Source organism: Mustela erminea, chromosome 9, assembly GCF_009829155.1.
Source record: "Mustela erminea isolate mMusErm1 chromosome 9, mMusErm1.Pri, whole genome shotgun sequence".
Lineage (NCBI taxonomy): Eukaryota > Metazoa > Chordata > Mammalia > Carnivora > Mustelidae > Mustela > Mustela erminea.
This window is the reverse complement of record NC_045622.1, coordinates 63,785,186-63,812,339: the sequence shown is the minus strand read 5'-3', so window position 1 is coordinate 63,812,339 and position 27,154 is coordinate 63,785,186. Positions and strand designations below refer to the sequence as shown.

General features: G+C 44.0%; 1 protein-coding gene across 7 annotated transcripts in view; it reads left to right on the top strand.

Annotated features, from left to right (window-relative positions):
• The window catches only part of DENND2B (DENN domain containing 2B), a 148,818-nt gene that overhangs the window by 81,744 nt on the left and 39,920 nt on the right, over positions 1-27,154 (top strand). For 5 of the 7 annotated variants that reach the window (XM_032359633.1, XM_032359635.1, XM_032359634.1 and 2 more), the window contains one exon: positions 15,158-15,262. In XM_032359633.1, coding sequence (XP_032215524.1) covers positions 15,183-15,262 — 80 coding nt within the window. In that variant the 5' untranslated portion in view covers positions 15,158-15,182. Of the gene's footprint in view, positions 1-546; positions 822-15,157; positions 15,263-21,254; positions 21,360-27,154 lie in introns of those variants that run through there. The other 2 variants (XM_032359638.1, XM_032359639.1) reach the window with 2 other exon arrangements.

The window sequence follows — 27,154 nt, the reverse complement described above, 5'->3', positions numbered from 1 at the left end:
CTATCCTCAGGATTCGGTCCAAACCAAGTCTGTCCCTTTGACAGCGTGGAGTCCAGAACTCAACACAATATCCCAAACATTAAGTTCCAGAGACCATTCCAGCCTGGAGCCTTTCTGCATTTCCACTTTTCTCTGCTTGCTCTGGGCCCGGGTGACGGGTGATGGGAAGAGAAGATCCTGGACTTGGCCAGACTGAGAACATCTTCATATTTGGCTGGCTAATCTAAAAGTGAAAACTCCTTTCTTTTGTCTCCTTTCTGCCTTCACCCCTCACCCCTACCGCTCTCCAGTTGATATAGAGTTGATATAGACAGTCTGCATACAGCCTTGCTGCCAGCAGTTTGCCTTTCCTTTTCTGAGTCACTGCTCTTCATTTCCAGGGAAATTAGCATGAAAAAGCAAATTCCAGTTCTGTAACTTTATTCTGTTCCAGCCCTTTGTCCCATTCTGTATCCCAGCACCCCACCCCAAAGGACAAAAGTTGAATCTTGTGACATCACCCTGGTTAGCTATTGTATCAACTGTAGTGATGTCACCAACTGAGGATTATGACTTCAGGGAAGAATGGAGGGAGGGAGTAGAGCAGGCAAGACTCCTTGGGAACAAAGGAGTTATTTTCATGCAAATCTTCACCCAAAAAGCCCAGCTGGCCTTTCTGTGGATGGGCTGTCTGTCAGTGAAGCCCTCACTCAGATTCCCATTGCTCCCTCTCTCTGTGGATTAATGGTTTGATTTGTGGACATTGCCCAAGTCCGAGCATGTGTGGAAGTCCCCTGCCGGCCTGGCTGGCTTCTGGGCTGGCTTTGGGTTTTGTTCACGAGGTCAGTGCTGAATAGAGGTTTTTAGGGAGGGAATTCAGAGGAGATCCTGGGAGCCTGGGGTGAAGCTGGCACAGATGTGCCCTGGCTCTTAGCTGAGAGGGAGCTGGTGTGCAACCACTTCTCTTCAGGCATGGGATGGGGTGGGGGTGGGGAGCAGCTGTTCTGTCAGCCGCTGTGTGCCCAAGTGTGCCCTCCATAGACCTGAGTGTTTTCTGCCTGCCTCCTGGGACCAGGTTGGGCCTGCCCTGGGAACTCCTTCTTGGCTCCTTGATGCAGAGACATAAAAACACCTGCTGCCGAGCTTCCCAGACTTTCTCAGTTCCTGGGCCCTTAGCGTTTCAGTAATGTTTTTCACAGTGTCCTTAGGCCAAAAGAAACACCTAAGCTTCATTTGTGAAGCATTTAGGTCTAAACCATGTAGTAAGAGCTTATATCCTAACAACTGAGTAGTCATTTGAAAAAAATTATACACATAAATTGAAAGGAAAAATATTTGTATTTTCATGCTTAAATTATCACAGTTACTAATTAATGGGACGGACTGGGCCCTATACAACATCTCCCTTCTTTGTACGGGGACAGATGGAGGCTATGCTTGCAATGAACATAGCATACTGTAGGAACTTGTAGAATCACTATGTTGTACACTTGAAATGCAACATTTTACTATAGTAAAAAAAAAGAAAAAGGACATCTTGGAATTACAGTGAGTATTGCCATCCTCATTTCCTGTTCTATATTGCTTTGCATAGGGTACTTGCTTTTTGTCACTGTGATTGCTGACAACCCAGTTTCGCAAAGCAATGACATCACTGAAAAGAATGTAGTGCAATCTGATGTTAAAAGTGTGAACTTGAGGGGTGTCCAATAAATGTTGAATACTGCTCTGTTCCCCTCAAAGAATTAAAATATTTTGCAGCACCCCGTGAGTTCATTGTAGTGCTCTAGGGTCCCACAGCACACAGTTTGAGAACCACACACCTGCGATCAATAAGTAGCACTTGCTTTGTTTAAAGGAGGAAAAAGAGGCAAATTCTGTCCTCATCATAACTCTGAAAGAAATTGGACAGATGGGTGGACAGAGTCCCCATACCTGCTGTCTCTGCTCCAGTGTGACTGCATTTTTGGGGGAAGGCCTTTCTTTGACCAGGGTCTGTGTTTGTGAGAGCTTCCATCTCTCCATCTCTAGGTGGGGAAGAATGATGAAGAGAAAAGGTCTAAAGAGCAGCACTAGAGGAGCATTTCTGATATTTATTTTGTGTTGATTCCAGGTCCTCTGAACTAAATGGCTTAAAGAAAAAATGAGGTTTTAACATCAAGAGTTTGAGGGGGGCCATATGTGGGACCTCTGCTAATATCCTTTTCTAACTCTATCCAGATAAGCTGGGCTGCAGGGGTATATTTGGGATGGAGGATGGCTTCCTGCCACAAGAGATGGCAAATACCAAGGGACAGACCTGCTCTGGTATCAATTATATAACTCGGTGCCAAACTCTCTAGACTCCGGTGTCTGCCACTTTCTGTGAAACCCTGGGCAAATTTCTTAACCTGAGCCTCAGTCTTCATCCGTAAAATAGAGATACTGACAGCTAGGTTAAATGAGACAAATGCATGGGGCGCCTGGGTGGCTCAGTCAGTTAAGTGTCTGACTTGGGCTCAGGTCTTGATCTCAGGGTCCTAGGACTGAGCCAAGGGTCAGGCTTCCTACTCAGCAGGGAGCCTGCTTCTCCCTCTCCCCTCAACCCTCCCCTAACTTGTGCTCTGTCTCTCTCTCTGTTAAATAAATAAATAAAATCTTCAACAACAACAAAAAAGAGATAAATGCATGCATGGAACCAGCAGAGCCTGACAGTATGTGTGTACTTTCTTCTACTACCTTCCAAAATTGAGAAAGGGCTGTTCTCCAAAGGGAAATTCAACCCTATAGATCTGGCCAAGATCTGTAGTATGAGAGTGACTCTGTTTCTTCTTGATAACTTTGTATATCTAGTGTTCCCAGATCTGCTGAGCCCTGTAACCTGTGTACCCACTATGTAGGTCCCTTTCTTACTCTCTAAGTGGCATTTTAAAAATGAACAGAGTTCTTGGGGTGCCCGGATGGTTCAGTCCTTAAGTGTCTGCCTTCGGCTCAGGTCATGATCTTGGAGTCCTGGGATCGAGCCCCACATCAGGCTCTCTACTCTACTAGGAAGACTGCTTCTCCCTCTCCCACCTCTGCTTGTGTTCCCTCTTGCTGTCTCTCTATCAAATAAATAAATAAAATCTTAAACAAACATAAAATGAACAGAGTTCTTATTTAATGTAGCTGAATTTATCAGTGTTTTTCCTTAGTTATCATTTTTTGAGTCCTGTTGAAGAAATCTCAGCCTACTCCCAACGTCTGTCTCCTTGGCTTTTGCTTGAGGTTTTTCTTCTGCTTTCAGTGTTCCTCTTCTGCTGCCTTTATCTTTCCCAAGGCCTGCAAGACTCAGCCCAGTGTCACTCCCTGTCTCCTCCGGAAGCCCTCCCTGAAATCCATTCTGTCCACCTGATTAGGTGTCTTTCTCCTTGCTCTCAGAGCTCTTTGTTCATACTACTTTCACAGTTCTTGTTACATTGTACCAAATCCTTTTCAGTCTAACTGGGGCAGGATGGCTTGCTGCTCAGGGGCAAGAGTAAAGCACAGTAGCATGGGGGCTTGGCTGGGAAGATGTTCTCAAGGGGTTCCAAGAAGTAAATGAATGAAAGCCTTGGATGCCCACACCTGTCCTTTGCTCTGCTTTTCTGACAGTATTTCCCATCCTTCCTCAACCTGTTTCCTCTTTTGATGAGCATAAAGATCTTGTGGGCAGATTGTGAATCCCTTAGCGAGTATATTCCTGATTGAGAGTTAACTACATTACAGTGCCTCAGACAGGGCTGATGAGTTGTATTCAAAACAGTAGACATCAGAAAAGGAAGGTCCTGTAATTCTTTAAGATCCACAGAAAGGACGCTTGCATTTTACCATTGGGAAATCATTGTAATCTTTGCAGAGAGCAATTTCAGGTGAGTTTTTGGGCTGAAGCCACCCCTGGGCTGAATCTTTTGGCCAGTCAGAAGACTGTCCCCTTTTGAGTTTTCTGAGTGGGTATGATTTTTGCAGGTAGGTCAGACTGAACTGGGAAGGCTGGTGGGGTTGGAAGATGGGCCTGGATAACAGAGCCCAAAGCTGTTAACCCTGCCCAGGGAGGGTCACTCTAAACTGGTGGCAAATCTTTTGTCATTCAAAAAATATTTACTGAGGAGCTGTTGTGTAGCCACTGATGATACAGCTGTGAACAAAACACAAAAATCCCGGGCGCCTGGGTGGCTCAGTGGGGTAAGCCTCTGCCTTACCCCACAGGTCATGATCTCAGGGTCCTGGGATCGAGTCCCACATCAGGCTCTCTGCTCAGCAGGGAACCTGCTTCCTCCTCTTGCTCTCTGTCTGCCTCTCTGCCTACTTGTGATCTTTGTCTGTCAAATAAATAAATAAAATCTTTAAAACGCACACACACACACACACAAATCCTTAGCTTATATAAGCATAATGAGTGGGAAAGAAAAGTAGACCATAAATGACATGGAGAAAAATAGAGCAGAAAGTGGGGAATAGGAGTGCTGAGGGGCAGCACTTTGTTTTTCTGTTTTTTTTAAAATTTTATTTTAAGATTTATTTACTTATTTGAGAAAGAGAGAGAGAGCACTCATGCAAGAGATCATTGGAGCGGAATGGGGAGTAGGAGAGGGAGAGAAAGAATCTCAAGCAGACTCCCTGCATGAGTGTGGAGCCTGATGGAGGGCTCCATGTGGGGCTCAGTCTCATGACCCTGAGATCATGACCTGAGCTGAAATCAAGAGTCTGATGCTTAACCCACTGAGCCACTCAGCTGGCCCTGTTTTTGTTTTTGTTTTTTTAATTTTATTTTTAAGTAATCTTCACACCTGGACTCAAATTCACAACCCCAGATCAAGAGCTGCACATTCTACTGACTGAGCTAGCCAGGTGCCTTGAGGAAGGCTTTTTTTTTTTTTTTTTTTTTTTTTTTTTTTTCAGAGAGAGAGAGAGAGCGTGAACACAGGCAGACAGAATGGCAGGCAGAGGCAGAGGGAGAAGCAGACTCCCTGCCAAGCAAGGAGCCCGATGTGGGACTCGATCCCAGGACGCTGGGATCATGACCTGAGCCGAAGGCAGCTGCTCAACCAACTGAGCCACCCAGGCGTCCCGAGGAAGGATTCTTTGGTAAGAATTTTGTTAATATTAATTTTTTACAATGTGGTCAGGGAAGTCCTCACTAAGAAGGTGGCATCTGACCAAAGTCCTGGAGGAAGAGGGAGCAGGCTTTCTCAGGGGTCTGCCCTAGTTATAGGGCATGGCAGGTATGAAGGCCCTGAGGTAGCACTGTGCCTCATATGAGGAAGTAATAAGGGGACAGTGGGAATGGTTGGAAAGAGTAAGGGGAAGAGTAGTTGAAGTTAGGTCAAAGGAATCATGGGGCCTCAGCTGATCAGGGCCTTGTGAGTCATTGTAAAGACTTTGGCTTTTACTTGGAGTGATTGGGAGCCCTTTCAAGGTTTTCAGCAGAGAAGTGACAATATCTGCACTAACGCCAGTGGTAGTTTATCGAGGGTGTATTGTGTTAGTTTCCATTTTCTGAGTGAAACAGGAAGCAAAATCAGCTAGAAGAATAAGGACAAGGAAAAAATTTGAAGGCTGAGAGTTGGGGGAAATGGAAAACCATTGCCTAGAGACCTCAGATGTGTTCCTCTTGGTTCTGAGTACCCTCTGTTTTTTGTAGATGGCCTCTAGTTGGTCTCCATATTCTCTTTATAGAGGTGGGGTCTTCTCCCCATGCTACAGATAGGAGAATGGCAATATTGAGACTTGCCCAGTCCCTTTGGCCCTTACTATTTCCTAGTTGCCTTCTGAGAAAGTTGGCCTGTGGATGGTGTATTTTTCAGAGCAGGGAGGCATCTTGCCATCAGTCAGGTTGAGTTCAGCTAGATTGGAGAACGTGGGAGGGGTGAGAAGGTGGTCAAGATTCAGGATCTGGAAAGGCTTCAGAAAGTTGACATTTGAACCAAATATTTAAGAAAGAATGGGGGAGGAGGACATCAAGACAGAAGGAATTGGTTGAACAAAACCAATGGTGTGCAGGAAATGGCAACTAGTCTGCTGTGGCTGGCTGGAGGGAAGGCGCTGGTATGAGGTAGGGGTGCAGCCTTTGAGTCAGCATCATGATGATGGACCCATAGGTTCCTCTCACCAAAGTGAAAGAGGGCAGTGGTTAGCCCCCAGGAGCTGGGCTCCTTGTGGGGCAAGGCTCTGTTCTACTTTCTTTTTCCACATTTGCCAAGTCATTGGACAGAGTAGGCTCCGTTGTCCTGGCAGAGTTGGGTTCAGCTGCTTGCTGAGAGGCTGAGTTTGCAGACTGTGTCTGGGTTTTTAAAACTATCTTGGAAGCCACCAGATTTCCTTTGGCCTGGAATTGCCTCACAAGCCCTCACCCCTTTTCAGGCTTTCAGGAAACATTTAAACCCAGCTTTCAGCCTCCACACAATCTGTACTGAAGTGGAGAAGGACCATCTGGCAGGAAAAAGGACAAAATGGTTGAGGTTGAAAACCCAAACTTATAGGCCTCTTTGAAGAGGAGGGTTGGGAAAGAGGATGTGGGAGTGATAAATGGACAGTGAAGAGATGGAAAGAGCTTAATTTTTTTCTGATTATTATTCAACAACAACAGGGAAAAAAAAAAAAAAACATCTTTTCCCGCAGCTGGTTGAGAGGATTTCAGTCTCATAAGGGACCTGTAAAAACAAACCAGATCTCAGTTCCTTTCCACTTGACCAGGCTCATAATCCCCTTGACATTTTTGCTTGAAGGGCTTTTTGGACCTACAAACCCAGAACCTGGGGCTGGAATGGGGAAGCTCCAAGGTATAAGGTATGTAGAAATAGTAACAGAGAAACAGGGTCTGGCATTTTGGAGGGAAGCATGGGATAGAGTGGAGAAAATCCTTCCTGGCTCCCGTTCTAAAGCTTCTATTGCCCACCCAGCCAGCCTCCGAGCCCACTTTGTCCCCTTTCCCTTGGAAACCCTTGCTTTTAGGCACAGCAGAGCCGAAGATAGGTTGTGCGCAGATGAGCAGTGAGAAACGAATTGGGAGTGGAGGGGCGGAGAAGGGGGGTGAAGGAGGAGAAACCCATTTGAACGAGATGAGAGCAGGTTTCCCAGGAACAGCCTCTTCTTGTGGGTATGTTGGATGAGAACCTGTGACTGCAGCCCCGTTCCAGAAGGTAATAGTGACCGTTGTGAGAGGATTGACTGAAAGCCCCAAGGTGGACACCATCAGCTGAGGGATGGAAGGAGGACAAGGCCCGCCATTGACAGTCCGACTGGGTGGCAGCCAGGTTGGAAAACTCCCTTTTCACAGTTTTATAGCAGCTGTGACTTTGGGAAGAGAAGGAGTGCCCTTTAAAGGATACGGCCAGTATGGAATTTCTAGGACCCCTTATCACCGTTGCTTTCAACTCTTTAGGGATCCTCTTTTGTCATCAGTTAAAAAGTCAGTTAACATTAAGTTGAGGACCTAGGGAAGAGCTAGCTAAAGCTGCCCTCTAGCTTTCTCAGCCAGGTGGGGACAGAGGGGGCCAGCATGGCAGGAGAGCGGTGTGGCTGAACATCCTAGGAATCCCAAACAGCAGAGGCTGAGCCCATGAGCTGTTAGTCCAGGCAGAGCCAGGAAAGGGAGACACAGCCCTTGCCACCTTAGCCCAAGGCCAGAACATCTGCTAGAGAGAAGGGAAGACTCAAACACTCACACGTTTGAGAACTCTGGTTTGAGTGGTTAAACCACGTTGGGTGGTTAAAAGGAACTCATTCTAGTGATGACCCTCCTGGAAGGTGGTAGTGCCAGTGTTGCTTGCTGGGACTTTTGAAGGGGGGAAATTAAAGACCTAAGCCCTCCTCTGGGGGAGCTGCTGGTCTGTCTATTCCTTTTCTTGGCCAAGGACCTGCAATGATGAAAGGTTGCAGGAGGGAGTCAGTAAGAGGGGAAGGAGGGTTTGAGCAGGTGTTCCCTGGGCGGGGGGGTGGGGGGGTGTGCTGACCTCACCATGGTGAGACCACAACTGTATGGAGCTGTGCGTTCTCTAGGGTCTCAGTGCACACATAGAGCTCTGTTCCCTTTCCCACCTCTTCCTTCCCTCCAGGCTGCCACTTCCACAGGGGAGATTGCTTAAGAAATTAGTGAAATGCAGTTAGCAGAAATTCTCGGATATGGTTTAGAGGTTTCCTTTGTCGGATATCTTGACTTCTTACCTGGACCAGTAAAGTGGAGTGCTTGGCAGGGTCTGTGTTTCCTCTACAGGGCAACTTTAACTCCAGCAGAATGGGACTCTTCCATCCAAGTGCTGCTGTTTCTCATCACCAAATGCTGGTTCAAATGTCTCCTCCTTCAGGGCCAAGATGTCTTGTCACGTCCACAGTTAGGCCCATGGGAAAGTCTCTCACAGACCTTTAGAAGTATCACCTAAACAAGAGGGAACTTTTTTTTTTTTTTTTTTTTTTTGTCTAGGGTAGGAAGGTTTATTCTTAGAGGTTGGGCATCCCTCGGAAGGCGTGCCCTTCAGAGCCTGACCTGGTGGATCTCTTTCTGGACCTTCGGGAGAGCATTTATGGTCATGGGATTGGATTATAGGGAGAAGGAGTGGGAGAGAGAGAGTTGTAAGATGAAGGCTGGCCCAGGCTAAAGCTAGGAGCCTTCCAGAGGTCTTTCCTCCAGTGGCAGTGAGGAGAATAGAAGGGAAGGGGGGGTTCAAATGGCTCAGAGGTGGTGCGCGCTGCACTGAAATAGCCTCCTCGTCCCTGCACTACGTAGGCCCAGCTCTCCAGAGACTTGGTGTAGCTGCTCCACTGGAAGCATGTTCCTGGTACAGTACCTCTTAACCCTCACCTGCTGGGACTTAATCTAGGGCTACAGCACTCACCTGCTGATGGAGAGTCAGCTGGCCAGTGGCAGGCACCGGGTGGGGAGGGACAGCCATAAGTTGGAGAGAGCTTGCTGCATCTAAATGGGCCCCTTTTACTCAGTCTAGTCAGCTGTGGCCACGCAGAAATGCAGACAGTGACATCAGATTTTCTAATTTTTCAAGAGAAAGGCCAGTCTGACTTTTTATTTGTATTTTATTTGTATCTACCCACTTTTTAAAATGTTTGGTAATTAATTCAAATTTCTTAAAAATAAAGGGAAGGCCGGATGAGACCTATTTTTGCTCTTATAAAACATCAGCAATGTCTTCAGGTATAAACTCTTTCTCCTAGGAGTCGAAAGTGAGGAAAAAGTGCAGAAGGCAGATGTTAGCTACCAGAGGCGGGTGGCAGGAAGAGTTGCTCTGAGATACAGGAGCATTGAGCACCAGAAAATTGAGGAACTGTTTAGAGGAGACATTGATAATGCTTTCACCGGACCTCATGTTGGACCTGCTCTCTGTCGTTGAAGGTCGGTGGTTCCTGTGCAGGGTGGAAGACGCTGAGGGGTGGGAGGAGGATAAGGGACTAAATGAATATCCATCTTTTATTCGCTTGCAGCTGGGAAACCTTAGGAAGATGGTCAGTAGTCACCTTTGTACCTTTCCAAGTCCTCAGAAAGCAGTAGGACACAAGCTTTCACCCTTACAGGTATATAAACTCGCTTAAAATGCAAATTCCTAGGCCCTATTCCTATAGATTTCCATTCAGGAGGTAGAGGTGGGGCCTGGGACTGTATTTTTAATAAGTGACCCTTTGATGTGAAGGAGGGTGAGTAGATAGTGGAGTCAGACAGAGCTGTGCCCACATTCCTGCCCTGTTCGTTCACTAGGTGAGTGATCTTGGGCCATTCAAACTCTCTGAACCTAAATTTCCTGATTAGAAAACTTGTCCTGGAGAGTAGTGAGAGCTGAATTAGAAGATGATTAGAGGTAATACAGAGTCCTGGCTCCAAGCTGGGGCACTGGTGCAGGCTACCTGGCTCAAATTCCTGCTGGGCCACTTTCTAGCCTAGTGACTCAAGGCAAGCTGTTTAAGTGCTCTGTACCTTGATTTCCTTGGTAACATGTAAATAATAATAGTATCTACTTCTTAGGGTTGTTCCTAGGATGAAGTGATTTAATACATGTGAAGTGCTTATAACTTTAGCTGTTACAGAAAGAATTTAGGAACATGTCTTAATAAATGTACCTTTACCTTTCCCGAGGTCCTCTAACATAGGTAACAAATAGGTTAAGGCCTACTTCAAATGTCACCTCCCTATGAGGCATTCCCGGGGTCCAGGTTTTACCTGACTCTTCTCCCTTTATAGTTATATCCTCCGAGGGCAGAGACTGTGTCTGAATGTTTTTATATCCTTGTGCCTTTGCACAGTGCTTGCATAAGCAAATGGATTGAATGACAGTAGTAACAGGGAGTTTAAAGATGACTTAAGGCCGGGAATGGACTGGTTGTTTTCCAAATACCTCGAGCAGCATGACCTGGAAGAAAAACCATTTATTAAGCTTCTGTGCCAGGCAATCACATGAGGTAGGTCATATTATTATTATTGCTCTTAGGGTGAGAAAGTTGAGTCTTTGAAACTCACTTGTGCAGTGTCATTTAACTACCAGTTGGTAGAGGCAGGGTTGGAATTAGTTATCTGACCCCAAGTCAGGTGTTCTTCCCGCTGTACCTCAAGTACCTGGGTTGGTGGTTTCTTTGTCTCGTCTCAATGCAGAGTTTGTAGAACAATTTTAGGAGTACCTTATTATAGTCCTTTTTCTGGATAGTCCTGACTCTTCAGATGGTTGTCTATAATTTGTCAGAGTTGGGTTTTTGAGCTACTCATGACTGGTGGTAGATGCTAACTGAACAATTTCATTTTCTAAACATGCAGTTTCTGCCTGGACTTTGCATCAAAGGGCCTGAGAACTAACGAAACAGCCTCTCAGCCCCCTTCTCTGCTCCATTCCCAATGGGTATTTCCTCTACTGGGAGTATCTTCTCTCCCTGCAGCCAGGCTAACTGAGATGTCAGACTGAAAGCCTAGCTGAGGGGCACCTGGGTGGCTCAGTGGGTTAAGCCTTTGCCTTTGGCTCGGGTCATGGTCTCAGGGTCCTGGGATTGAGCCCCACATCGGGCTCTCTGCTCGGCGGTGAGCCTGCTTCCCCCTCTCTCTGCCTGCCTCTCTGCCTGCTTGTGATCTCTCTCTCTCTGTCAAGTGAATAAATAAAATCTTAAAAAAAAAAAAAAAGCCTAGCTGAGAGCCTGGAGTTGCTCTTAGCGCCCTGGAAGAAGCAGTGTCCTTCAGGAAGCCATCCATGTACAGTGTGCAAGTCTGAGCTTCAGGTGTAAAGGGTTAGCCTGGTCCTTAGTTTCTCAAGCCCCTAGATTATTCCCTGATCTCACAGACCTGGCCTAGAGAGAGGAGGTGGGAGGAAGGATGGCAAGTTGGCATCTCTTTTCTTCTGACAGAATGGGCCTGTCTGGGGTTTTCGGTGGTGCCTGCCCAACGTGCCTGATCTTCAAGGCTACTTTTTTTGAGAATAGCAGCTGTGCTCTTGCAGAAGTGTGATCAAGAATCCTTGCCATGGGCCTCGTAGAAATTTTGATCCTCTCCTCTCTTGGTTACCTCTTCCCAGGCTTTTTCTTCTTGGACCAAACAAATGTCAGAGTCATCTGTATTTTTCCTTCTTACTAAGTTGGCTCTGTGTTCTCATATTCAACTACATGAAAGCATTTCTGAGCAGTCGGCCCACCCTCCTTAGATCGGAAATTCGGGGAAAGAAAGAATATATTTTTTATCATGTTATTTTAATATCTTTCAGTTTCTGGTCTTTCCACAGATCTTCTGCCCTTTCCCTGAGGACTTGCCCTGGAGCTGCTAGAACATGTCTAGTGTTGTTTTGATGGGTTATGATGGTTATTGTGACCATTGTTACCATGGGCACTGTGCTCCCTGAGGACCCTGAGAGCCGGCCTGGGAAAGCTTCCAGAGGCTGCCTCTCTTCTCCTTCTTCTGTTGCACACACAGCCATATGCCAAGCACTTCACTTGGCACTGGGTTGGGGCAGATAAAGATCTCATGAGAGCCGGTGTGCCCAGAGGCTCTGGTGGCAGGCTTGACTTCTGCTTATCCTCAGTGTCATCATCATCATTGTCATCATCATTGTCATCATCACTAACATGCTGTATACTTAGGTTTATAAAGATTCCCCCCTCCCCAACAACTAGAGAAAGCTTTTCTCTACTTTGTGAAGGACAAAAGTGAGGCTTAGGTTTGGTTTTCTTGTCACTGAGACCAATCACTTATTCATACCAAGGTAATAAGTAAGATGGCCTCTAGGAATAAGGTCTTTTAGTGGCTGTAAATAAATCTGTTTAACTTTCCCATCCCAATGCACTTCATTTTTGGGAATGCTTGGTGTATCAGTTGTGTTCTTTCTCACATCCACTCTCTAGCGCACTTAAAACATTATTTTTGCCCTTAGGTTTTAATGGCTATATTGAGATGTAATTCACATATTATAAAATTCACACATTTCAGTTGTTTTTAGTTTATTCACAGAGCTGTGCAACCGTCACCATGATCTAATTCCAGTACTTTTTTTTTCACCTCAAAAAGAAACCCATACTCATTGTAGCCATTCCCTATTCTGCCACTTTCAACCCAACCTAGGCAACCACTAATTTACTTTTTGTCTCTATAGATTTGTCTGTTCTGGACATTTTGTAAAAATGGCACCAGGGTTCTTGCATATTATATAGTGTATCACTACTCATTCCTTTTTATGTCTGAATAATGTTCCATTGTATGGATATACCTTTATGCTTTCATCCATTGATGGACATTTAGATTGTTTCTACTCTTTGGCTATTATGAATAATGCTGTTATGAACATTTGTATATAGGCATTTTGTGGGCACAGTGTTTTTATTTCTCTTGGATATAAACATAGGAGTGGATCATGCGAGGTCATATGGTTACTCTGTACAACTTTTCTGAACACCGAACTGTTTTCCAAAATGGCTGCACCATTGTACATTCTCACCAGCAATAAATGAAGGTTCCAGTATCTGCACAGCCTTACAAGCATTTGTTTTTATCTGTCTGTTTCATTATAGCCATCCTGGTGGGTTTGAGGTTATATTACTTCATTGTAGTTTGGATTTCTGTTTCCCTGATGACTAGTGATTGTTTTGTCAGCTGACTGGCTGATTTTATATCTTTGGAGAAATGCCTATTCAAATCCTTAGTCCAGTTTTTAATTGGGTTATTTGTCTTTGTTATTGAATTGAAAGAATTCTTTATACATTCTGGATACAAGCTCCTTAGCAGATATATGATTTGCAAATAATTTCCCCCCCATTTATGGGTGTCTTTTCAATTTCTTGGTGGCATTTTTATAGCACAAACATTTTAAATTTTGATATAATGCAGTTTATGTCCTTTTTTGGTGCTGGTCCTTTTGTTATCAGATCTAAGAAACCATTGCCTAGTCTCATGATACAAAGATTTACCTCTGTTTTCTTCTAAGCTTTGGCTTTGTAATTTTTTACTCTTCCATTTAGGTCAGAGATCCATTTTTACGTATTTATTTTTTTGTATGGTATAAGGTAAGCGTCCTACTTTATTTTTTGCATATGAATATCCAGTTGTCCTAGCATCATTGGTTGAAAAGACTTCTTTCCCTATTGAATAGTCTTGGCATTCTTGTTGAAAACCAATTGACCACGAACGTTTGGGTTTATTTCTGGACTCTCAGTTTTATTCCCTTGATCTCTGTTTCTATTCTTATGTCTGTATACACTGTCTTGATTACTGTGGCTTTGTAGTATGTTTTGGAATTAGTCTGAGTTTACTAACTTTATTCTTTTTTTTCAAGATTGTTTCGGCTGTTCTGGATCCCTTGGATTGCCATAAAATTTTAGGACCAATTTGTCAGTTTCTGCAGTTGATGGATATTCTGTTAATTTGTAAATCAATTTGGGGAATGTTGCCATCTTAACAAACGATTTTGAATTTTCTGATCCATGAACATGGGATGTCTATTTATTTTTGTCTTCTTTAATTTCTTTCAATGATGTTTTATAGTTTGCACTATACAAGGCTTACATTTCTTTTGCTAAATTTATTCCCAAGTATTTTTGTAAGTACTCTTAGGAATATTAAGGTTTTTTTCTTATTAATGGAATTGTTTTTCTTGATTTCATTTTCAGATTTTTCATTGCCAGTGGTTGGAAGGAAAATTGATTTTTAAAATATTACTCTGTATCCTGCAAACTTGCCTGACTTTATATATTAGTTTAAGAGTTTTTAATGGATTCCTTTGGATTTTTTGTGTACATGAGTTTATCATCTGCAAATAAGAGATAATTCTACTTCTTCATTTCCAATCTGGATGTATTCTTAAGTTTTAACCTTTTTCCTTCTTTTATTATTTTAACATAAAATAATGTTCCCCAAAGAATAATGATATATTTGTTAACTCTGTATGGTACATGAATGGACCTTTTTCACTTTGTCAGTACTTAAATGCCATAATGTATGTTAGTTTAATTTTAATGAATATTGGAAAAAATACAGCTCATAATTTTATGGTGTTGGCTCAAATGTTACTCTGTTAGAATATTCCTCCCTGAACCTTCTATTTCAAATAACAGATCTTCACTGTCCCTCTACCTTGCTTCATTTTCTTCTTCATACTACTTATCATGACCATACATATTATACATAAAGGTACAGTGATGTATCACACACATATGACATGCGCAGGCTTATTGTTTGTTTTTCCTGTGATGTGATCTCCCTGAGGGCAGAGACTTTGTTCCATTCTTTGTTGGATGGTGGTGCCTAGGACATAGGTGCTCAGTAAATATTTGTTGAATGACTAAATGGTTAATTATATTGAACAAGGTTAAATCTTAAAGACAAGCAAGTTAGTTTCAAGCTGGTTCAAAAAAAAATACTGAATAAATAGTTATTCAGGAGGTATGCAAATAGGATGAATTTGCCAAAGCTCTATGGCATGCTAGAATTTTGGGAATCTTTAAGAAATGAGAAGAGGTAGGATGGAAATGGAGTTTTGTCATTTTCTGTGAAGTGATAAGTTATGTGTTAGCTCACAGACTCATTGCCTAGACCAGATGAGGGATCCCTTGAGGCTCTTAAGCTGTAACACATGGAATTAAATCTATGTGGGAAAGTGGTTCCTGCCACCCGCCACAGAAACCCTCTTAGCAGTTTTGGAGGTCATCTGGAAATGTTTGAGGTACTTTCGGCTGCCTGCGGAAACTCGGCTAATAGGGCTTGTCTTCTTTGCAGGGCTCTGGGTTTGCAGAGAGCAGAAATGACCATGACTGCCAACAAGAATTCCAGCATCACCCACGGAGCTGGAGGCACTAAGGCCCCTCGGGGGACTCTGAGCAGGTGAGTAGGGGAGCACTCTTGGGAGAATGGGGTTCACTGGAGGGTGGCATCAAGGGGCAGCCAAATGTCTTGGGTCCAAAATATAAATGCTTATTGTCATGACTCTGACACTTGTCCAGGTGAATGACCTGGGCCCAAGTTGTGCTGACTATGAAGCAAAAGCCATCTCTAATATCTATGCTATTTTCCAGTTGTATAAGTGTCCATAGGAGAGAGCAAAGGGACCCGTACTTTACAGACTTTAATTTGTACTGTTGGAGGAGCCTAGAGCTCCAGGAACTGAGCCAGAAAGAAGCAGCTGACATTCTCCCAGCTATATCCTTTTCCTTAAGATGAGGAGAGCTTGGGGCCTGTGCCTGAGCTAGGCTACACTGTAATGAGGGATGTTGACCACACTGGGGATCGGGGTGGGGAGACAGATATGCATGTTAGCACAAGTTGCAAGCAGAAGTCTAGGTTCTACAGGAATTTAGGCTGGACTGTAAACAATGAAGCTTGGGGAATTTTAGTCAGTGTAAGCTATAATTCACTTTCTTGGTTTGGTCTTCTTCTTTATAAAGTGGAATGTAAAATTCTAGATAGAAAAAACACAGATTTTGAAATCATATACAGTTGGCTTCAAGTCCAAGCTCTAACTACTCCCCAGATAGTGAGATCTCAGGATATTTTCTTATGCCCTCCAAAATTTTGGATACTCATCTATGAAATAATAATACTAGTATGTACCTCACAGAGTTGCTGTGAGGATTAAATGAGATAATATATGTCAGTGTCTAGCATAGTTTCTGGCATAAAGCTTCTCAATAAATGTTAGCTTCGTTCCTATGATGGGATAAAAGCTTCCAGAGCTGGGAGATTGACATACAGCTCACACCGGGGCTTCTCAAGTTTGGTTCAAGGCTGGATGCTAATGACCTAGAATGACCTCCGGACTCTTTTATTAAAGCCATGTACCTTTCCTAACCCCCTCTGCTGAAGCTAAGGGGGATAAATTTGGCTTTGGGGACCTCAGCCTCTAGAATGGGTAGCTGTGAGGAGGATGCTGCGCTTTGGTTGGGGTAGGGCTAGTTACGCTCTGGGTGTCCAGGCTGTGAATCGCCAGGTTTACACACTTCACAGCACTCACCATAGCATGTACCCTCCCCAACGTCCATAACCCAACCACCCTCTCCCTACCCTCCTACCTCTGGAAACCCTTAGTTTGTTTTGTGAAATTAAGAGTCTTATGGTTTGTCTCCCTCCCGATCCCATCTTGTTTCATTTATTCTTTTCCTAACCCCCAAACCCCCCACATTACATCTCTACTTCCTCATATCAGGGAGATCATATGACAGTTATCTTTCTCCAATTGACTTATTTTGCTAAGCATAATACCCTCTAGTTCCATCCACGTTGTCGCAAATGGCAAGATTTCATTTCTTTTGATGGTTGCATAGTATTCCATTGTATATATATATACTGTATCTTCTTTATCCGTTCATCTGTTGATGGACACCTAGGTTCTTTCCATAGTTTAATAGCCCAGTTTTGATTGTCAGGGTAGGTAGGAGGAGGAAATATAAGCCTTTTCATTTGACCACTGAAGTTCTGTTCCTTGCTGGGTTTTGGTCTCTTGGAGCAGGTTTCCCTTTCTCTTTGTTAACGAGGCAGCATGGGCATGTTTCTTCACCCTCAGCTGCCAGATATACCCTCCCTACATAGGGTTTGCACCCCAGCTCAAAAAATTTGGTTGCATTCAGTTTTGGGAGTGGGAGGTGGGATTCTCCAAGCTCCCCTGGATTTCAGAGGCTAGGCGTTATGATTTTGGTGTGGATGACCTAGAGGGAGAATAGAAGCAGTGTGGTGACTTGCAAATAAGGAATTATTATGTTTAAAGCTAATTCAGCCACCTAAATGGGGTGAACTTTGCTACGTGTTGCTCTCAGGAGATTTTACTTGTGCTATAAGGCCTGGCAGGCTGTAGGGGCACTTCTCAGAAGGCTCATCATGCCTGCTGATTTCCTTGATAAGCTTCTTCACTGTGAAACTCCAGCATCCAGGTCACTGCCCCATGGAGGTATAGGCTATCAGTATTCTGTTTGGGAATATTGCTTCTGGATGTAGGTGTGAGAAACCTGGGTGCCTGTGAAAGTGTAGACTTCTTGGGGTCATGGACTTTGGTTGACTTCTTTTCTTCTCCTTTGAGCCTGGAACAATGCCAATGCCTGGTATGTAGAAGATGATAACTATTTATTGGCCAGTTGATTAGATGTCTGGGAGAAGAGCTTTTTGTAGCATAGCCTGCTGTGCTATTTGAGTCCTCATAGCACCTCTCTCATAGGTCTTACCAACTTCAGGCTCCCTTTCCATTCAGTCCCAAGGCTCTTAGAAAGGCAGAACTGAAAGGAACCTTAGAGCTCATTCAGTTGAACCCACTTGTTTTACAGATTGGGAAGCTGAGACCTGGACAAGGAGAGGCACTCCCTCCAAACACAAAGCTAAAGGGAGAGAGAACTTAAGTCTAACTGTCTTGGTCCTTTTGTTGTTTTACTACACCACTCTGTTCACCTCCCTCTAAACATTCCTGGGATCTTCCTGCTCAAAAACTGTTGTCAAGTATGATATGGTCAAACTTGGCCTGGCTTTCATAAAAAGCCCAGGTCTTTCTTTCTACTCTTATCCTTCACTGTTGTCTACTGCAAACCTTACCTTTCTGCAAGTTTAGCTGCAAGAGTTACTTTGTTCAAAGTGCTTTTCTTAACCACCCAGCGAAGAAGGATTTCCCTTCCCTCTGTATTCACTCTTAGAACCCTTGTTTGGAGCGTCCAGATGGCACTTCTTATACAGTACCTCCTAGGGTGCATTTCATGGGGGTCTTATTTCCCCTACTCTGTTGGAACTCTTTGGAGGCCCAGCACATACTCTTTTGGAATGTTAGAGTTGGAGGGGTCTTGGAATTCATCTAGTTACTTGATGTTACATACGAGGAAGCTAAAACCCACATAGCTAATTGACTGTGGAACCATAATTTCAACTCATATGTGCAGGTTTTTGGGGTCCCACTGCTAAAGTGGACACTGATCTGGGCTCACTGTCTTAGCGTTCAGGAAGAGGGTAAGAGCTCGCAGATAGGGAAACTCTCCTGAGAGTGATGGCTGTGGGTAAAAGATGGTGCTGCAGAGCCTGTCCTGATGTGGCAGGCCACCTCTCTGCAGGACCTGTGGCCTTAGCCCCTTGTTACCTGAGATGCTTCCTAGAATCCAACAGTGACATCAGTAAAATTTGCCTGGTTATTTATTGCTGCGTAACAAACAGCCCTAAATTTAGTGGCTTAAAACCTTAACAGTCACTTATTTTGCTCATGAATTGCAGTTTGGGTAGGGCTCATTAGGGAAAGCTTGTCTCTATTCCTTGCAACACTGGTGACTCAGTGGCTAGGGGCTAGAGTCATCTGAAGACTTGTTACTTACGTGTCTGTTGATGCTGGCAGTCAGCTCGGACATCAGCTGGGGACCACCTACATGTGGCCTCTGTGTTTGGTTACATACTTTTATAGCATGATGTCCAGGTTCCAAGAGTGAGCATCTCAAGAGAAGTAGGCAAAAATACATGACATTTTAATGACCTAGCCACAGAAGTCGTGTGGTATCTTTTCTGTTTTACCCTCTTGTTTAAGGTGATAATGAAGGTCTGTCCAAGTTCAATGTAAAGAGCTCTGCACCCCAATTCCAATGTGGTGGGGTGTGTGAGAGTGCTCCCCGAACCACTAGACAATTCTCTGACACCAGTTGGGTGCCCTACAATTCAACTCTATTCTGAGACTGTCTCAGTCCCGCAGACTGCCCTTTGTCTCAGATGCCAGCCCCAAGCCCAGGTTGTTTCCTGTGCTTTTGACAGACTGGCTAAACATCAGAGGTTCCCTTGACCCCCTCCTTGGGTTCATGAATTTCCTAGAGGGGTTCACAGAACTCCGAAAACCCATTTACTCACTAGATTACCAGTTTATTACAAAGGATATTAATGGGTACAAATCAACAGCCAGATGAAGAGATATATAGGGCAAGGTCTCAAAGAAAGGATTTTTTTGTCCTGGGGAGCTTAGGCCTTGCACAGTGGCATGTGGCAGCATTCTGATTCACCAACCTGGAACTTCTCTGAACCCTGCCCTTTTGGGTTTTTATGGAGTTTTCAGTTGCATAGGCATGATTGATGAGATCACTGGCCATTGGTGTCTGACTCAACCTCCAGCCGGTCTCCCCTTCCTGGAGTTCTGGGGAGGACGACAACTGAAAGTTCCAATCCTCCAATCACAAGGTTGGTTTTCCTGGCAAACAGCCCCCATGCTTAGGTGTAGTCCAAAAGTCACTTCATTAGCACGAAAGACACCTTGATCGCTGTCATCACTTAGGCAATTCCAAGGGTTTTAGGAGCTCTGTGCCAGAAATGGGACTAAGACCCATTCTATATTTCTTACTATAAATCACAACATCACACAAGTGGAGGGAAAATAATTCCCACCTGATGAGAAGAATATCCACTTCACATTGTTAGAAGGGCAAGTGAGATGGGATAGGTCATGGTCACTGTCTTTGGAAAATGCAACGGGCCATAGTCTGCCCTCTGATCACAAACTTCACGTCCTTCCCCAATGTGAAATACACTCAGTCTCTCCCCTAACATCCCAAGTCTCATCTTGTTCATGGCATCAGCTTGAAGTCTAAGATCTCATCATGTGAGTCAATTTCAGGTATAGATGAAACGCTTTGGGTGCAGTCCCTTTCTCTGATTGTGTGCAGTTCCTTGGGTACTATTTCTCTTGATGTGTAGACCTGTAAACTGAAGAGAGTATGTCTCTGCCACCCAAGGTACCCTGGTGGGACAGGCCCAGAAAAACTGCTATAGATTGCCCTCTTCACAGAGAGGGAAACCGGAGACTGCGCAGCAGTTACTGGCCCATTATAATTCTCATACAGAGCGAGGCACGAGTGACTGGAAGCCTTCTTTAGGTTCTGGTTTTACTGCCTGGGAGGCATTTACCTTGTCTCTGGCTCTCCCCTCAGGGCTTTGAGTTCTGCCCTGACTCTGACTCTTCCTTTTCTATCAAAAGTAGCTCTTTCGTGTAGGTGAGTACTTTTCTCCATCTGCTTCATGCCCATAATATTTCAAGTGCCCAGAGTCTTCCCTGCATTTTATACTGTCTCTGTGCTTTCCAGTACCAGCCAATATACTTCATTTAAAAACTTCGTGGGTTTCTTTTGAATCCCTTTACAACGTACTGAAGTCGACAGGAGGCCATATACAGATCCCTTTACCGTGAGTTCCTTCCTGCATTGGGTTCCCTTAGAGAGTGCTCTGGGACAGGGGTTCTCAAGAGTCTCTGAAGCCTTACCATTTACAGAGGATCTGCGAGGCCCACCCTTCAAATCATTAGAAGGCCTTTTGTCTGTCTGTCCCTGAGATTCTCTGAGGCAATGCTTGAAAACATTTTTTTAGGTCTTGACAAAGGATTTTTTTTTTAAGATTTTTATTTATTTATTTGACAGACAGAGATCACAAGTAGGCAGGTAGGTGGGCAGAGAGAGAGAGGAGGAAGCAGGCTCCCCACTGAGCAGGGAGCCCGATGCGGGACTCGATCCCAGGACCCTGGGATCATGACCTGAGCCGAAGGCAGAGGCTTTAACCCACTGAGCCACCTAGGCACCCTTGACAAAGGATCTTTTAAGATTAGACAAGGGTCTAGTCCTACTCTAGCTCTTTTTCAAAGAGGTTTATTGAGGGATAATTAAACTACAGTAAACTGAACCCTTTAAAGTGTATAGTCTGGTCAGTTCACATACCCGCACGCACATGAACACGCACACATATAGTAAAACTCCCAGTACAATCTGGAAGCCATTTCTTAATTTGAGAATTCTTTCCTGTCTAGAGAGACAGAAACAAGTGTTATTTTCTAACCCAGAAAGCCCTTTCTCGTTTCTGTTTCCTTTCTGTGTTGCTTGAAAACGAAACAGTCTCTTTTCTGGCTCCTCTCTTCCGTCTTATACTGTAGGCAGCTAGACGTCCGATGGCACCCACAGCGCTCTGCTCCAAGATACTTCCAGCTGGATCATCGAATTAGGTAGATTTCCTATTTTCCATATTGCTGTTGGGGACAGAATTACCAAAGTTTTCAACCTTTTTAAGAGGGTCTTCTTCCCTCCAGCTTCTACTAACATTTCCTTACTTTCCCTTAATCCCTCTTGATAGCCTGTCACTCAGTCCCCAAGTCAGTGATTGAGGATTTTGTTTCAACAGCACTAAATTTCTAGGTACCAAAATCTGTTCCACGTATTGACTGCGACATAACTACCCCCAGAATTTATGGTGTAAAACAACTATTTTATTATGCTCGCAGACTCTGTGGCTTAGGAATTCAGAGAACACTGCAGTGATGGCTGGTCCCTGCTCCATGATGTCTGGCACCTTGGCTGGAAGGACTTCAAGGTGTAGGGTGACTCATTGACTAGGGGCAGGTGTCACCTAGAGGTGTCTTGACTCATGTCTGGGGGTTGATGTTGGCTATTTCTGGAACCTCAGCCGGGTCTATTAGAATACCTGTATGTACCTTCTCTACGTGGCCTACGCTTCCTCACAGCATGGGAGATAGGAAGTAGAAGCTGCTGGTTTCTTGAAGCTTGGGCCTGAAAATTGGCGCCGGTTCATTTCAGTTATATGCTATTGGTCAAACAGTTGTAGAACCCAGATTCAAGGGAAGGGATGGTTTTTATAGGAGACATGTCAAAGAATTAAGGGATCTTTTTTTTTTTTTTAAAGATTTATTTATTTATTTGACTGAGAGAGATCACAAGTAGACAGAGAGGCAGGCAGAGAGAGAGAGAGAGAAGCAGGCTCCTTGCTGAGCAGAGAGACCGATGTGGGACTCGATACCAGGACCCTGAGATCATGACGTGAGCCGAAGGCAGCGGCTTAACCCACTGAGCCACCCAGGCACCCCGGGATCATGTTTTAAAACCATTGTAAGTATCTTTAGTATGGTTTCCTGGAGCTACATTTCTCTCCCTGTTGGCTTTGCACAATACCTGGTTCTTCTTTGTAGAACAGTCCCATTTTTACTAGACTAGGGTTTTGGGGATATTCCTGTAAGGCATCATTTTTTACCTGCTTCAGGGAGGGCTTCTGTCTTGTAAATACTCTGTGTTCATTGCAGCTGCAAGTTAGAGGATTTGGGGTTCCTGATCCTCTTTGTGCTTCCCTAGAAATCAGCTGGAAGGTAGACAGATAGGGCTTTGGTAGATTCTTAGGTGTACTTTTGGAAGTGAAAAGGTGACTTAGTTTCTGCTCTGACCCTACTTACCATTCTACTTACTCTGACAAGCTATGGTTGACCTCAAGAGTCTCTGTAGATGGTGACCCATATGTAGTTCCTTGGAGGATGAGGCATTCTGGACCATGTTGAGGGCTTCCAGTCTTTTGAGATGAGGTTGCGTTGGGAACAGGAAAGCCAACTTGTGTCACCCTGTCCTTTGGCTTTTTATCAGGACCATCCCAGAGTGGGATGTCAGTGGGAGTTACTGAGCTGAGCCCCTGCTTTGGCCTGGGGGGCAGGCTTCAGGGTTTGCTAATGGGACTCACGAAGCCTTCCTCTCCTTTCTCCTCCTCGGATGCCTCAGAGTATGGCCTCGAGGGAATACAGTGAGAACATCATCTCCAGAGTTGAGGCAGTCACTGTATGGTGGGAGGATGCTGATGTCCACTGAGGCAACAAGGGCCCACCTTCATTTGAACAGCCCTGGATTGGTGAATGGCCAACTCCCAGACTGTTTCACTGGGGAGCAGGCTAGATACCTGTTTAGTAGAGACTAAGCACATTGGAAGCTGGGCTCCATATAACCTTAATCTTCAGATCAAGGCTTGCTTCATGACATCCACAGTCCATCTTGTTACCTTCAGGGCTGTTTCCTGGACCCACAGGAACTTTCTCCAACTGGCCCCAACTTGGTCCTCTTCCTGACACCGACAACCCCAGAAGCCCTGACAGCGAACATGATGAGTTTATAAACCTCTTGTCATCAAGGACTAAGATTGACTTCCCTCCCAGAGAGCTCTTGGGTATACTTGGCAATATATGGGGCATCCCTCGGCATGAATGCTTACCACTGTGTTCCTGGAGAGTGGCTCAGATCACTAAGCGAAGGGTTGGGTTGTATTCTTAGGAAACAACTCCAGAGGGAAGGGCACATAGTTTGCATTTTAACTCTCAACTTTTGTCTATGTATACATATACTGCACATGTTTTTTCTGTAGATTTGTCTTTCTGTACCCTTAGTTCATACTCTTTCCTATTCAGTTGTCTTACGTATTTGTCTGAGTGTTTATGCTCCTCTGTTTCCTTTAAATTTCCTTTGCATTCTCCCCAGCCTCTCTTCTTTCTTTCTCCTTTTATCTGTTTATCTTACTCCCTCTCCTGTAAATGTTGCTTTTGGCCAGTCACATGCTGCAGTGTTGGCATCCCTGCCTGTGCTGAGCTGCAGATCTGGCTGCCTGCTGACAAGGCGGTGACATGAGTGCCCAGTTTTACAGTGTCTGCCTCCCCAGGGACAGGCCTGAGGTTTTAGAATAAAGAGCAAAAGATGATCAGAGCCCAGGCTTAGGTGTCTTTTAGCTGTGCTGTATTTATTTTTATATTTCTTTTACCTTCCTGGAGGTATTGTGTTTAAGCACTTTTTTAAATGTACATCATTTTAGCCACACAGCTAGTATGTAAGGATACTCAGAGCCAAGTGTTTTTACTGTTCCATGGATAAAGAATTGGAGGCTCAGAGAATTTAGATGACTTTTCTATGAGCACATCCAGAAAGTGAGGGAATCAGGACCAGAGGAAATCAGGGTCTTTACTCTTGGTCTGGTATATGATTTTTGCCTTTATGGGAGAGTGCTTTACAGTTGTGCTGGTCTTCACTAAGTGCTTTATGTAACTTTTTGTGTTGTTCTTCAGGTCACATGTGACAAAGAGGGGGAAATAGGGAAGTCTGTGACTAATATCCTAGGTAGGCATAAAGAAACCTAGGTTTTAACTATTTATCTTTTCTTTACTCATTCAGTCATTCAATATAAATATTTAGTCCCACTAAATTCTAGGTGCAATGCAAAGAGTAAGGGATATCAAGATTAATAAGACACCATCACCACCTTCAACTAGGTCCACTCATCATCTAGTAAGGGATACAGGTGAGGAAACAGTGTAGTCCAATACCATGTTACAAGTACCATAACAGACATTTTCCCAGGTGCAGTGGAGGCATAAAAACTTGGCCATCTCCACCTAGATGAAGGGGGTAGGGTCAAGAGGGATTCCAGAGTAGAGCCACAGAGATATGTACGTGAACAAGCCAGCATCCTAGGCAAAGCAAACAACATGTGAAAGCCTAGAGGCATGAAAGGCGAGAAGTTTGATGCGAGTGGTTTGGGGATTGTATGAGGAAAAGGCAGATGACAAAGTGAAAATAGGAATTAGATCATGAGGGACCGTGTCATCCATGCCAGTGAATTTGGATAGTGGGGAGTTTCAAGCATGAAGAGTTTTGCATTTTAGAAAGATGTCAGAAGATGAGAGGACTGACTAGAACTAGGTTAAGATTGAAGGCAGAGAGAGAAATTAGATCATTTTAAGAGTCCTGGTGAAAGATCAGATCTGAACCAAGGGTATTAATAACAGAGGAGATGAGGAGGAACTGGGGCATTATCTGAGATATGTGAAGGTTATAGAATTGATAGGACTCAGTCATTAAGTACATCAGTGTGTTTTGGGAAGGCGCTCGGTACAGATGCTTGAAGAAGTAGGAAGCAAAGAACAAATCTGGACCTTTTCTCTCCTCTATGGAATGCACTGGAAAACGTGAGGCAGTAAAAGCCCATGATGGAAGCCTAGAGCAGCATAGGAATGAGACCATGTGAGAAGACATTCAGCCCAGATGGGTAGGAATGAGAACAAAAGTGGTTGTGCTGTCTGAGGCCAATCCTTCTAGATGGGCATGGTATCCCCATCCCCTTTACTGCTTGTTTAAGGATATTATTCTGAGTTTGCTCTCTCTGCATTGGCAGCTTTTCTCTGTAGTGGATCATTCCAGTCATCATTCAAATCATTCAAGCATACTGCATCATATCTCCCAGCTCAAGCTAACCAACAAAATGTTTCTATTACACTACATTTTTTCTCTTCTACACACGTCTTCATTTCCTTCTTCTGCTTTTAGGAAAACCCTTTGAAAGAGATGCCCACACTCTGTCTCCACTTCTCATTCCATTTTCTTGAATTCCTTCCAGTCAGGCTTTCCTTCTTACCTCTCCAAAATCTCTTTTCTCAAGATCATAGCATCCTCTGTATTGCTAAATCCAATGATCAGCTGTTTCTCAGTCTTCCTCTTACTCGATTGTTAGCAAATTTGACTCAGTTGATCACTCCCTGTTTTTTGGAGGTTTCCAGTCCATCAGTCTTCATGATTTTCTTTCTTCCTTATTACATGCTCTTCTCAGAGGTCAATCTTCTTCACCGGTTCTTCCTCCCTCTACATGACTTTGAAACACTGGAGTGCTCCAGTTCAGGCCTTGGGTTTCTGTAGCTACTGACTCCCTAGATGAGCTCTTATAGTCGTATAGTTTTCTGTCTTTTATTATTGAAGTATGGTGGACAAACATGTTATGTCAGTTTCAGGTGTACAACATAGTGATTTGACAATTCTATTTACTAATGCAATGCTCACCACAGGGAGTAACCCTACAGTGTTATCACAATATTATTGACTATAGTCCCTATGCTGTACTTTTCATCTCTGTGACTTATTTTTTTTTATAGCTGGACGTTTGTACCTCTTAATCCCCTTCACCTATTTTGCCCACCCCCCCACCTCCCTTCCTTTTGGTAGCTATCAGTTTGTTCTCTGTGTTTAAGGGTAAGGGTTTGTTTGTTTATTTTTTTGTTTTTAGATTCTACATATAAGTGTAATCATAGGGTATTTGTTTTTCTCTGTCTTACTTCATTTAGCATAAGGCCCTTTAGTTCATCCGAATCATCGCAAATGACAAGATCTCATTCTTTTTTATGGCTGAGTAACATTTCATTGTATGTATATACGTGTGTGTGTGTGTGTGTGTGTGTGTGTGTGTGTGTCTATCCTGTCTATGCTAGCCATTCATCTACTGTTGAACACTTAGGTTGCTTCCATAGTTTGGCTCTTGTGAATAATGCTGCAATAAACATAGGAGTGCATATTTCCTTTTGTATTATTGCTTTCATTTTCATTGGGTAAATACCCGGTAGTAGAATTACTACATCAGATGGTATTTTTTTTTAATCTCTTGAGGAACCTCTGTACTGTTTCCCATAGTAGTTGTACCAATTTACATTCCCACCAAAAGTGCACAAGGGTTCCCTTTTCTCCATATGCTTGCCAATGCTTGTTATTTCTTGTCTTTTTGATACTAGCCATACTTAGTCATGTAGTTTTAATATCTATATACTGCTGATGATTCCTAGATGAGGTTTATAACCCTAACTCCATTCTACCAGGTGCTCAGGCCAAAAACCTTGACATCATCCTTGACTTCTCTTTGTCTCTCATACCTTTTATCCAATTCATCAGCAAATCCTCTTGGTATAGCTCTCAAAATAGATTCTTCTCTTCTGCTCCCATTCTAATCCAAGCCATAATAATCTCTTGCTTGGCTTATTGCAGTGTCCTTTAGGTGGTCTCCTTGCTGCCACGCTTGCATCCCTGAGCCTCATTCTCTGCTGTGAAGTCAGAGCATATCATCTTTCTGCTGACACCCTTTCAAGAGCTTCCTTTTTGTCTCAGAGTAAAAGCCCAAGTGTTATTATTGGTCCACAGGGTGTTCTGATGCATCTCCGACTAAGCT